At 40.8% G+C, this 12,089-nt stretch overlaps 1 protein-coding gene across 1 annotated transcript in view; it reads left to right on the top strand.

The window, feature by feature from the left end:
• The window catches only part of LOC125450905 (ras GTPase-activating protein 1-like), a 172,530-nt gene that overhangs the window by 92,053 nt on the left and 68,388 nt on the right, over positions 1 to 12,089 (top strand). Inside the window, exons 11-12 of the mRNA XM_048527279.2 lie at positions 2,313 to 2,469; positions 11,861 to 11,948. Coding sequence (XP_048383236.1) covers positions 2,313 to 2,469; positions 11,861 to 11,948 — 245 coding nt within the window. The remainder of the gene's footprint in view (positions 1 to 2,312; positions 2,470 to 11,860; positions 11,949 to 12,089) is intronic.

Here is a 12,089-nt window from a genome sequence, read left to right as displayed (position 1 = left end):
AAAAATCAAGGACAAAATAGGAAAATATACTGCATCGTTTTTGTTTGTCTCACAGTCATAATGTAACAATGTCTAGGAAATGCTGTTGATATAAAATCCTTCTGATCTAAGCTTGACAATGTAGACCCTATTATTGAAAAATTGTTTGCACTGATAGTACTAAATGTGAATGATGTGATAACCATTGCAGACCTTTTTGCAAGTTGACCAAGGCTGAGACTTGCTGTCTAACACCTATTTGACATTTTACAAAGACAGAAAATGAGTTAAATGTAGTTGGGTTGCCCTGTTAAAGTGACAGTTGTGAGTAATAACCTTGACCTAAAAGATCAAGATATAGAGTCAGTTTAGGTAACAATAGGAGATGGAAAAAGTAATTTGTGGAGCCCTACGGCAAGATAGAGAATGCAGGAAGAAATAAGTGTGGCATGTAAACAAGCCATCAAAATAGACCCCACCTTTTCGTCCGTTAAATGGATGACTATTGGCGCCGCCTCGTGCTCCCATAAGGAGCTCAAACAGTTCATTCACTTCACCAATACCTTCCACCCCAACCTTACGTTCACCTGGACCATCTCCAACACATCCCTCACCTTCCTGAACCTTTCTGTCTCCGCCTCAGGCAACCACCTAGAAACCGATATCTATTTCAAGCCCACCGACTCCCACAGATACCTAGAATACACCTCCTCCCTTCCTGAAAAAATTCCATCTCCTATTCCCAATTCCTTTTCCTTCGTCGCATCTGCTCCCAAGATGAGGCATTCCACTCCCATACATCTCAGATGTCCTCGTTTTTCAAGGACTGCAATTCTTCTCCCCCCCCACCCCGGCCGCAGTGGTCGAATACGCCCTTGACTGTGTCTCCCGCGCTTTCCTCAACTCATCCCTCACACCCCACAATAACCACCAAAAGAGAATCCCCTTCGTCCGTGCATACCACCCCACCAACCTCTGGACGCATTGCATCATCCTCTGAAACTTACTCCATCTGCAATCCGACCCCACCACCAAAGACATTTTTCCCTCCCCACCCGTGTCTGCTTTCCGGAGGACCACTCTCTCCATGACTCCCTTGTCCGCTCCACACTCCCTTCCAACCCCACCACACCCGGCACTTTCCTTGCAACCACAAGAAGTGCTACACCTGCCCCCCTACCACGACCTTCACCCCCATCCTGGCACCAAGAAAACTTCCCACATCGAACAGATGTTCACCTGCACAGCTGCCAGTGTGATTTACTGTATCCGCTGTACCCATTGTAGCCTCCCCTTCACTGGGGAGCCAAGCGGAAGCTTGTGGACCACTTTGCAGAACACTTATGCTCGGTTCGCAATAAACAACTGCACCTCCCAGTCGCAAACCATTTGAACTCTCCCTCCCATTCCTTAGACGACATGTCCATCCTGGGCCTCCTGCAGTGCCATAACGATGCCACCCAAAGGTTGCAGGAACAACAATTCATATTCCACTTGGGAACCCTGCAGCTCAATGGTATAAAATGTGGATTTCACAAGTTTCAAAATCTCCCCTCCCTCTACTGCATCCCAAAACCAGCCCAGCTCGTCCCCGCCTCCTTAACCTGTTCTTGCTCTCACCTATCACCCCTCCCACCTCAAGACGCACCCCCAATTCCTTCCAACTGACTTCATCCTGCCCACTTGACCAGTCCGTCCTCCCCGGACTGACCTACCCCCTCCCTATCTCCCCACCTACACCCACCTTGACTGGCTCCATCACCGCCTGTATAACTTGTCTGTCTCCACCGATCTTCTCCTTTATCCATCTTCGATCTGCCTTCCCCCGTCTCCCTATTTATTTCAGAACCCTCTCCCCCTCCCCCTTTTCTGATGAAGGGTCTAGGCCAGAAACCTCAGCTTTTGTGCTCCTAAGATGCTGCTTGGCCTGCTGTGTTCATCCAGCTCTACACTTGGTTATGAAAATAATCATAGGTGATTTTATTCCAAATGTAGATCAAGTGAATCAGATTGGCAAAGATAAACTTAAAAATGAGTGTGTGGCATGTTTTAGAAATTTCTTAGATTAGTACATTCTTGTGCCAAGTAGGGAGCTGCCTATTAAAAACCTGATACTGAATGGTAAGATGGATTTAATCAATAACCTCAAAAGAATTTCACATTCTACTTTGACCATTTGGATTCTTTTAAATAGAATTGAAATTGATTCCAACCTTTCCTAGAATCGATCTGAGCTGTAACTGTGTTTATAATATCAATAATAACAAACTGTTTACAAATCCTTTTCCATAATTTCTTTCCAAACTACAGTTTTTAATTTGTTTTTATTTCAGGTAAAGGTAAACGATGGAAAAACTTGTACTTCATTTTGGAAGGGAATGACTCCCAGCTAATCTATTTTGAAAGTGAAAAGAGAGCGACAAAACCAAAAGGATTAATAGACCTCAGTGTTTGCACTGTGTATGGAGTTCATGACAGTCTGTTTGGCAGGTGAATACACTTGTTTATTTGAGTGCTTATCTCTTTACAGTAAGTTTTTAAGGCTTTCTTGTGTCCTGTTGCATCATTTCTAATTGTTCCTCCTCTTTCCACTACCCAATATAATTATCATTGGTAAGCATTTTATGATATTTTCAAGTACAATCTGTGTTCTTCCATGGGACAGTGGCATAGTGGTGAGGTCAGTGGACTAGTAATCCAGAACCCTGAGCTAATGGCTCTGGGGACTCGGATTCAAATCTACCATAGCAGGTGAAATTTAAATTCAATAAAAGCCTGAAATTAAAATCTAACTCAGTGGTAAGCGCATCCACTGTTAATTGTCGGAAAACCTACCTGGTTCAGTGATAGACTTTAGGGAAATATGTTTGCCATCATTACGTGGCCTGAGCTGAATGTGATTTCAGACATACCATGTGATTGACTCTTAACTGCCTTCTGACAATTAGGGATGTGCAATAAATACTGACCTAGCCATCATCCTATGAAAGAACATTTTTAAAAAAATTTTGAATTTTAACCAAAATGTCTTTCTGGCATCAAACTTTGCTAAAAATGGACAGTGTGACGCATTCCTTCATGACTGTCTTTGCAGTGCTGCAATTTGAAGGGAATATTTTCACTACCTTGTGGTTTTTTACCGAAGGAAGTCTTCTGATAACTCTCTTCAACTAATCAGTACTTTTATATTGGGATAATTTGGTTGTCAATCATAGTTGACAATCTGGAAAAAATACTTTCATTTATAAGACTATAAGACACAGGAGTGCCATTCGGCCCATCGAATCCACTCCGTCATTTACATCATGGCTGATGGGCATTTCAACTCCACTTCCCTGCACTCTCCCCGTAGCCCTTGATTCCTTGTGAGATCAAGAATTTATCAATCTCTGCCTTGAAGGCATTTAACGTCCCGGCCTCCACTGCACTCCTTGGCAATGAATTCCACAGGCCAACCACTCTCTGGCTGAAGAAATGTCCCCTCATTTCAGTTTTAAATTTACCCCCTCTAATTCTAAGGCTGTGCCCACAGGTCCTAGTCTCCCCGCCTAACGGAAACAACTCCCAGCGTCCACCCTTTCTAAGCCATACATTATCTTGTAAGTTTCTATTAGATCACCCCTCAACCTTCTAAACTCTAAGGAATACAATTCCAGGATCCTTAGCCATTCATCGTACGCTAAACCTACCATTCCAGGGATCATCCGTGTGAATCTCCACTGGATATGCTCCAGTGCCAGTATGTCCTTCCTGAGGTGTGGGGCCCAAAATTGGACATAGTATTCTGAATGGGGCCTAACTAGAGCTTCATAAAGCCTCAAAAGCACATCACTGCTTTTATATTCCAACCCTCTTGAGATAAACGACAACATTACATTTGCTTTCTTAATCACAGACTCTACCTGCAAGTTAACTTTTAGAGAATTCTGGACCAACGCTCCAAGATTCCTTTGTACTTCTGCTTTACGAATTTTCTCACCGTTTAGAAAATAGTCCATACCTGTATTCTTTTTTCCAAAGTGCAAAACCTCTCATTTGCTCACATTGAATTTCATCAGCCATTTCCTGGACAACTCTCCTAAACTGTCTAAATCTTTCTGCAGCCTCCCCACCACCTCAGTACTACCTGCCTGTCCACCTAGCTTCGTACAATTGACAAACTTCACCAGAATGTCCCCAGTCCCTTCATCCAGATCATTAATATATAAAGTGAACAGCTGCGGCCCCAACACTGAACCCTCTGGGACACCACTTGTCACCTGTTGCCATTCCGAAAAAGAGCCTTTTGTCCCAACTCTCTCTGCCTTCTGTCAGACAGCGAATCCTCAATCCAAGCCAGTAGCTCACCTCGAACACCATGGGCCCTCACCTTACTCAGCAGCCTCCCGTGAGGCACCTTATCAAAGGCCTTTCGGATGTCCAGATAGAAAGCATCTACTGGGTTTCCCTGGTCTAAACTACTTGTTACCTCTTCAAAGAATTCTAACAGGTTTGTCAGGCATGACCTCCCCTTACTAAATCCATGCTGACTTGTTCTGACCTGACCCTGCACTTCGAAGAATTTATAAATCTCATCCTTAACACTGGATTCTAGAATTTTACCAACAACTGAGGTTAGGCTAATTGGCCTATAATTTTCCACCTTTTGCCTTGATCCTTTCTTAAACAAGGGGGTTACAACAGCAATTTTCCAATCATCTGGGACTTTCCCAGACTCCAGTGACTTTTGAAAGATCATGACGAAAGCCTCCGCTATTTCCTCAGCCACTTCCCTCAGAACTCTAGGATGTAGCCCTTCGGGGCCAGGAGATTTATCAATTTAAGACCTTTTAGCTTTTCTAGCACTTTCTCTTTTGTAATGCCTAACACACTCAGCTCTGCCCCTGACTCTCCTTAATTGTTGGGATACTACTCATGTCTTCCACTGTGAAGATTGGCGCAAAGTACTTATTAAGTTCTTCAGCTATTTCCTTATCTCCCATCACTAGCCTTCCAGCATCAGTTTGGAGCAGCCCAATATCTACTTTTGCCTCTCGTTTGTTTCTTATGTATTGACTTATGTATAGATTATGTATTTATCAAACATTGTTGCTTTCAACATTGTGATCTGGAGACTGGCTGCATTTGTTGGTGCCTTCAACAATTAAGGGATTAGGTAGATTTCATCAGAGAATCCCTTCAGTCTGGATGCAGGCCATTTGGCCCAACAAATCCATGCCAACCCTCTAAACAGTATCCCACCCTGACTGCACCGCATACCCTATAACCCTGCATTTCCGATGGCTAACCCACCTAATCTACACCTCCTTGGGCACTCTGGGCAATTTAGAATGCCAATCCACCTGGCCTGCACATGTTTGGACTGTAGGAGAAAATCAGAACACGCAGAAGAAACGCATGCAGACACGATGAGAATGTGCACGTTCCACATGGACAGTCGCCTGAGACTGGAATTGAGCCTGGTCTCCTGGAGCTGTGAGGCAGCAGTGTTGACAATTGAGCCACTGTGCCCTTTTAAAAGTAGATGCAACAGATAAGCACAAATGTTTAGTCATATTTTTCATTAGCACACTGCTCTTTCACTTGTTGGAACCTAGCTTAGAATCTAGGCCACCGGAGAGAGAAATCTGAACCTTTTTGGGGACGAGTGCATGTTTGTGAGTCATGCTTTGGTAGTCTTCAAGTTTCCATTGATTGTGGAAAGACAATACAAAATAACTGTTCAATGCACATACCTTGAACTTTGAGTTAAGTAATATGGAAAACGAAAATGAACTGAAAAGTGACTTCTGAGAAGGGTTTCAGTGAAACTTTTATGACAGTATGGAAAATATTTTACACAAGAAATGATACTCATGGAAGGAGATGTTCCTGTTCCCAATCATTGTATTCTTCAAGAAAGGTAAATATACACAGGATGCAGAAATTGGCTGATCCATTGGGCAACTTGCAGTAGTTTAAGAATATAATTTAATTTAATCATAAATCTACAGAAATATGATATTGCAACATAAAACCTCCAACTGTTCTAACACTAATTACTTTTTGGTGTAAAATTACAATGCAGACATTGCCACTGACTTCTCGTTTTCTTCGAAGTGTTATAAATTTATAGGTCAAAGTTATGTGTATATTCCGTTGTTTTCAGAACATTAACAGGCTATTTGTTGTCTTGCTGAAGCAATCCAAAACACAATCCCAAGTGCTTCTTCCTTGACTTCCCTGTCTCATCCTCTGCCTTAAACACTGATTTTAGTTTTCCCTTAAATCATACTTTAACTACAGCTTGTGCCAAACATTCCATGCTTCAGGAAACCTGAAATGCTTTTTCCCATACTGTGAAAAATATCAGCCACACAACTTTGCTTCCAGATTAAGTAACATCATTTAAAGTGAAATTATTCTTAGCCCATGTTAATTGCAAAGAGGAATGGAAGACAATCTTTCTCAGAATTGCTGGCAATCTGCCTTCACCTTTGTCTTTAGAAGTATAATGAACCTGATCAAAATTTTGAAGACTTGACTAAATTATGGGACAAATGCATGTTATTTAAATACACCTCCAGAAAGTAGTTGATAAAATTCTTAAGAAACTGAAGTTGCAACTTGTGGAATTGAGTGCAAATGATTGGCCTTGTTCAGAGAGGCAAAGTGTCAAGACATGAGAAGAGGCATAATGGACAGGTACTCTAATTGCCAAGATGTAACCCATGATGTTCAAAAATCCACGTTAAGACCTCCTATGTAATAACAGTGTAGGTAATGGTGTAGAAAATCATGTCTCCAAATTTGCCCATGATCCAAACTTTGGTGATATTGAAATTTATGTAGATGGAAATGCAGAACTGGAGTTATTGATAGGCTAAGTGAATATGCTAAACTTTAGTAAACTGATTTTGTTGTACTGAAATACAAAATTATTTACATATAACCTAAAAGAATAAAACAAGGTACCTTATAAAAGGCATCGAGTTCCCACAAAGGGCATAGATAAAGCCTTTTCCACAGGGTGGGGGAGTTCAAAACAAAGGGGCGTATTTTTAAGGTGAAAGGAGAAAGATTTAAAACGGACATTAGGGGCAAGTATTTTTCTACAGAGTGGTTTGTGTGTGTGCAATGAGCTGCCCAGAGAAAGTGGTTGGATGCAGGTACAGTTGCAACATTTAGAAGACATTCTGATAAGTTAATGAATAGGAACGGTGTGAAGGGATATGGGTTAAGTGCAGGCAGATGTGACTAGTATAGCATGGGAACAGGTTTGGAGTGGACTGGTTGGAGCAAATGTTTCCATGCTGTATGACTCTGACTGTTAAGTGCGTGGGTTGTTAAAATGTCCGGAAAAATAATCAAAATTGCTAATTTAATGCTAGTCTTTATTCTAGAGGATTAGAATATCAGTGGTTAGAAGTCATGCTTCATGTGTACAAACCCTGTTTAGACATTTTCTGGAGTAATATAAGCATTTCTGAGCACCGTACCCAAACAAGAATACACCGGCCTTGCTTGGAGTGCAGAGTAATTACCCAGAACGATACCTATCTTGCATGCATTAAATGGAGTGAATATGCATATTATAATTAGATTCAAGTTTTTAAGATATTAAGAACAGATAGCGAACTTTTTCCCACTGGTTAGGGAGTACATGATTTATTGGGCGTAGTCATAAATTTGAGCCAGACCTTCCAGAAGCAAAATTAGGAAATAATTTTATGCAAAGGACGGTTGACATTTAGAATTCTCTCCTGCAAATTCTGCATCAAGTATTCATTTTAAAAGCTGAGTATGATAGATGTTTTTGTTAGCCAACAGCAGATATGTGGCAGAGATAGTAGGAACTGCCGATGCTGGAGAATCTGAGATAACAAAGTGTGAAGCTGGATGAACACAGCAGTTCAAGCAGCATCGGAGGACCAAGAAAGCATAACGTTTCTGGTCAGGACCCTTCTTCAGAAATATATAGCAGATGTGTGGCGTTTGTTTGCTGATCATTTCATGATCTCATTGATCACTGAAATAGTCGAAAGGGCCTAGCATAGGCTGTTCAATGGTCTTTTCAACGTAACTCATTTATTTTCATGTTTGTCCTCCAAATTGACCAGTAGTCTTAATCTTAAATGCCAAATATCTTGTTATATTCCTTTCCAAGCATATGACTAACTTAGTAGTAATGTTTGTTGACATGTTTTATGACTGACATCAGGAAGCAGTTCGATCTCTGTTCTGCTGGGAGATCGAGAGAACCAATTATTATTTGGTTACTCTCACTCCTTTTATTCCCATAGTCCTGTAAACTTGTTCCCATCAGTCGGCTTCATTTTGAAAGATACTATTAAATCTGCTTCTACTGCTATGATTGCCTATGTGTTCCATATCATCACAACTTACCTCTGGATCTTATTCCAAAAAGCTTTAAGGGTATATACACTCACTATCCTTCTGATACTGAAATCCACCCCTTCTTATTAGCATCCCAAAAGGGTTCTCCATTCTGAACACTTCCTTCAAATCTCTTCTTACTTCGAATGAAGTGGCATTAACTTGAAACTGTAACTCTGTTTGTCTTCACAGATGCTGCCTGACATGTTGAATCTTTTCTGGTATTTCCTGCTTTTAATTCTGTTGGTCTCTCAGTTTGAAGTGAAACAACCTATTCAACCTCTCTCCATAGGTGAAGTTCCTCATCTGGGTCACCATTCTAATAAAGCTCTTTTACATCCTCTCCATGGCCTTCACATCTTTCCCAGGGCGTCGTGCCTGGAGTTGAACACATGTTGAGGCCTAACCATTGTTTTGTAAGGGTTCTCCATAATCTCCTTGTTTTTGAACTTTTATGCCTTGGTTAACAAAGCCAAGGATCACCCATGTTTTTAAAGCCTCCTGGATTTGCCATCTTCCAAGATTTGTTTGCACACTTCCTCCATTCTTTTAGTGTTTATTGTGATCCCCATCCCCTTCAAAATTAGTTTATCTTCCTGTACAGTGTGAACAAGCTTCTCTGCACAGATGTTTGGCTGAGCTCTGTTTGAAGAGCCACCTGTTTTATCCTGGACAAATCCTTTCCAGTTTAGAACTGGTTTCACTGCCCAGATATCCTGAAGCAGATCTTATTCAATTTTCCAATTACATCTCAATTTGCAATAGCACAGTCTTTTAAACCCTCCTTGTTGAGGGAAAAAGAATAAAAATCTACAACTCCTTAAAGCCATTTGGCCCATCACACCGGCTGGATTTTTGCAGGAATAGTTGTATTTAGTCCAAACACTCTGTTTTTGTTTATAAACTCTCTTCTGATAGTTTCATAGATGTGTCTGCAAAAAGAAAATTGGTGAGGATGACCTCAAGTATGTTCTCCCCCCTTGTTGCCGCCTTCACCCCCTGCTACAGATTCAGTCTATCAGCTAAGTCCTTTAAGACCTAAACAGCTTGGTCATGATTGACGTTGCTGAGCCATTCTTTCGATGGACATGAGTCCCCCACCAGGAGTACATTTCCCACTTTTAGCATCCACTGTGCTTTCTCCAAGTGGTACTCATCATTTTGGCCATGTTGTTATCACTGGAAGTCACCTGGGAATGTTAACCTTCAAGCAGGGTTTTCATAGTTCAGACGGTTTCTTTCTTTGCATGTAAGAACTGCCCGTGCTGGAGTCTGAGATAACACCTTGTGGAGCTGGAGGAACACAGCAGGCCAGGCAGCATCAGAGGAGTAGGAAAGTTGTCGTTTCGGGTCGGGACCCTTCTTCAGAGCCTTTGCTTGGCGTGCTGTGTTCCTCCAGCTCCACAAAGTTTTACCTCTTCTATCTTTGCTTTTTTTTAAAAAAAAATGTTTGTATATATAAAATGTAAAATACTTGGGAATATTGGTTACAGGATTATATATAGTTTATTCTTTCCAAGCTGTAAAGAAATTTCTCCGCTTAACAGAATAAAATCTGTATTCCTGTTTCAGAATAAGAAAGTTTCTTCTTCAGTCAGTAGTTTATAACCATCATTGTTTCTGGATAAATGGCTGTGTTTCAAGTATGTATACTTTAACACCATCAGCCATTTCTAGTGAAAATAATTTGCAATTTTTGCACTGACTGCTGCTATTTTGTCCAGATTTTCATTACTTTCACAGCAAGGCAACTTAAAATAGTTAAAAAGCAAATTACTACAGATAATGGAAATGTGAAATAAAATGCTCTTCGAAATGTCTGTGAAGGAATAAGCAGTAAATCCTTTAGCATAATCTCGGCAGTTTGGGTGAGTGCGCAGATCAATGGCAGATGCAATATAATTTGGATAAATGTGAAGTTATTCACTTCAGAAGCAAAAATAAGAAGTCAGGATATTACCTGAAGGGCTGTAAATTGAGAGGGGAGCATGAGGCGGGACCTAGGTGTCCTTGTGCATGAGCCATGCAAGGTATGCATGCAGGCACAGCAGGCGGTAAAGAAGGCCATTGATATGTTGGCCTTGATTGCAAGAGGTTTTGAGTGCAAGAGCAGGGATGTGCTGTTGCAGTTATAGAGGGCTTTAGTGAGGCGACACCTGTGCAGCTTTGGTCATCTTTTCTGAGGAAGGATGCTCTTTCACTTGAGGGAGTGTACCGAAGGTTTACTAGGCTGATTCTGGGGATGATGAGTCCGACATATGAGGAGAGATTGACCAGGTTGGGATGGTTTTTGCTAGAATTCAGACAAATGAGGAGTTTCTCATAGAGACCCATAAAATTCTAGCAGGACTGGACAGGGTGGATGCAGGGAGGATCTTCCCGATCGTGAGTATATCCACAGCCAGAGGTCGCAATATGAAGATTTGGGGTGGACTATTGGGACATTGATGAGGAGAAATTTCTACCACCAAAGAGTGATGATCCTGCAGAATTCATTACCACAGGAAGTAGTTGATGCTAAAACATTGAATGTATTCCAGAGGTGACTAGATATAGCGCTTAGGGTGAATGGGATCATCAGAGGTTATGGGGAGTAAGTAGGATTAGGTTATTAAGTTGGACGATCAGCCGTGGTCAAGAATGGTGGAGAAGGCTGAAAGGGCCAAATGTTCCTGTTTTCTATGTTTCTAAATACTTCAGGTTAGTGGACTTTCATTTGAACTTGGGAGCTCCTTGATCTGACGTGCTAACTTTTTGTCTTCTTCATTGTTAACTCACCTGAATATTTCCAGCGTTTTCTGTTTTTTTTTGTGATTATACACCCTAATCTCTCCTGTTTGGAAATTCTCAGGATTAGGTTATTTCTAGATTTTGTAATTTTCTAAATTATAAACCGCCAAATCAAAATAACATAAACCATAAAAGCACACTTGTTGGTAAAAATATTATGGACATTATTAAAAATAAATGTTGTACTTCTCCAAATCCTCCTCGGAGAAATAGGTGGTATTCTGGTAATGTCACTGGAATAGCAACCCGGAACCCCTGACCAATGATCTGGGGACATGGTTTCAAATCATATCATATCACAGATGGTAAAACTTGAATTGCATAAAATCTGGAATTTGTTCAGATAAATGCTAAAATTATGTTGTGAGATGCCTGGAGTCTGATCAAAGATTGAGATTTTTACAGATTGATGATTTCCACTCTGGAGCAGTAATAGTCTATTAAATGTATAATGGTTACCAGTTTAAAAAAAAGAGCTGACAAACTTTTGTTTTGAATTTGAAATAACTGTCTTCATAAGGTGCTAGTTTTCTTTTAAAGCTTGGTTTTTGAGCACCCATCTGTTTGTCAAATAGAGGAAGAAATGAGAATTGAGCCAAGACTTGTTAAACGTACACAGATATCAAAAAGTGCAGTCTTATGTATTTAAAGTAGTTTTCAAAGATTAGTTGTATTTCGTGGGTTAATTTGTTTCCTTTAATTTCCTTTTTCTCAGGCCAAACTGTTTTCAAATAGTGGTACAGCACTTTAGTGAAGACCATTATATCTTCTACTTTGCAGCAGAAACTCCAGAACAGGTTCAGGTAAAATGTTGAATGCTTGGAGTGCCTGTTTTAACCAACTGTACAGTTATGCCAACTTCTGATAACTGATAGTGATATTTAAATTGTTATGACCGTCTTGTAGAGCTCTTGTTGATGAGCAAGGTAATGGGTGTTCTTGTT

This window comes from Stegostoma tigrinum, chromosome 3 (genome assembly GCF_030684315.1).
Source record: "Stegostoma tigrinum isolate sSteTig4 chromosome 3, sSteTig4.hap1, whole genome shotgun sequence".
Lineage (NCBI taxonomy): Eukaryota > Metazoa > Chordata > Chondrichthyes > Orectolobiformes > Stegostomatidae > Stegostoma > Stegostoma tigrinum.
This window is presented reverse-complemented; position numbering and strand designations above follow the sequence as displayed.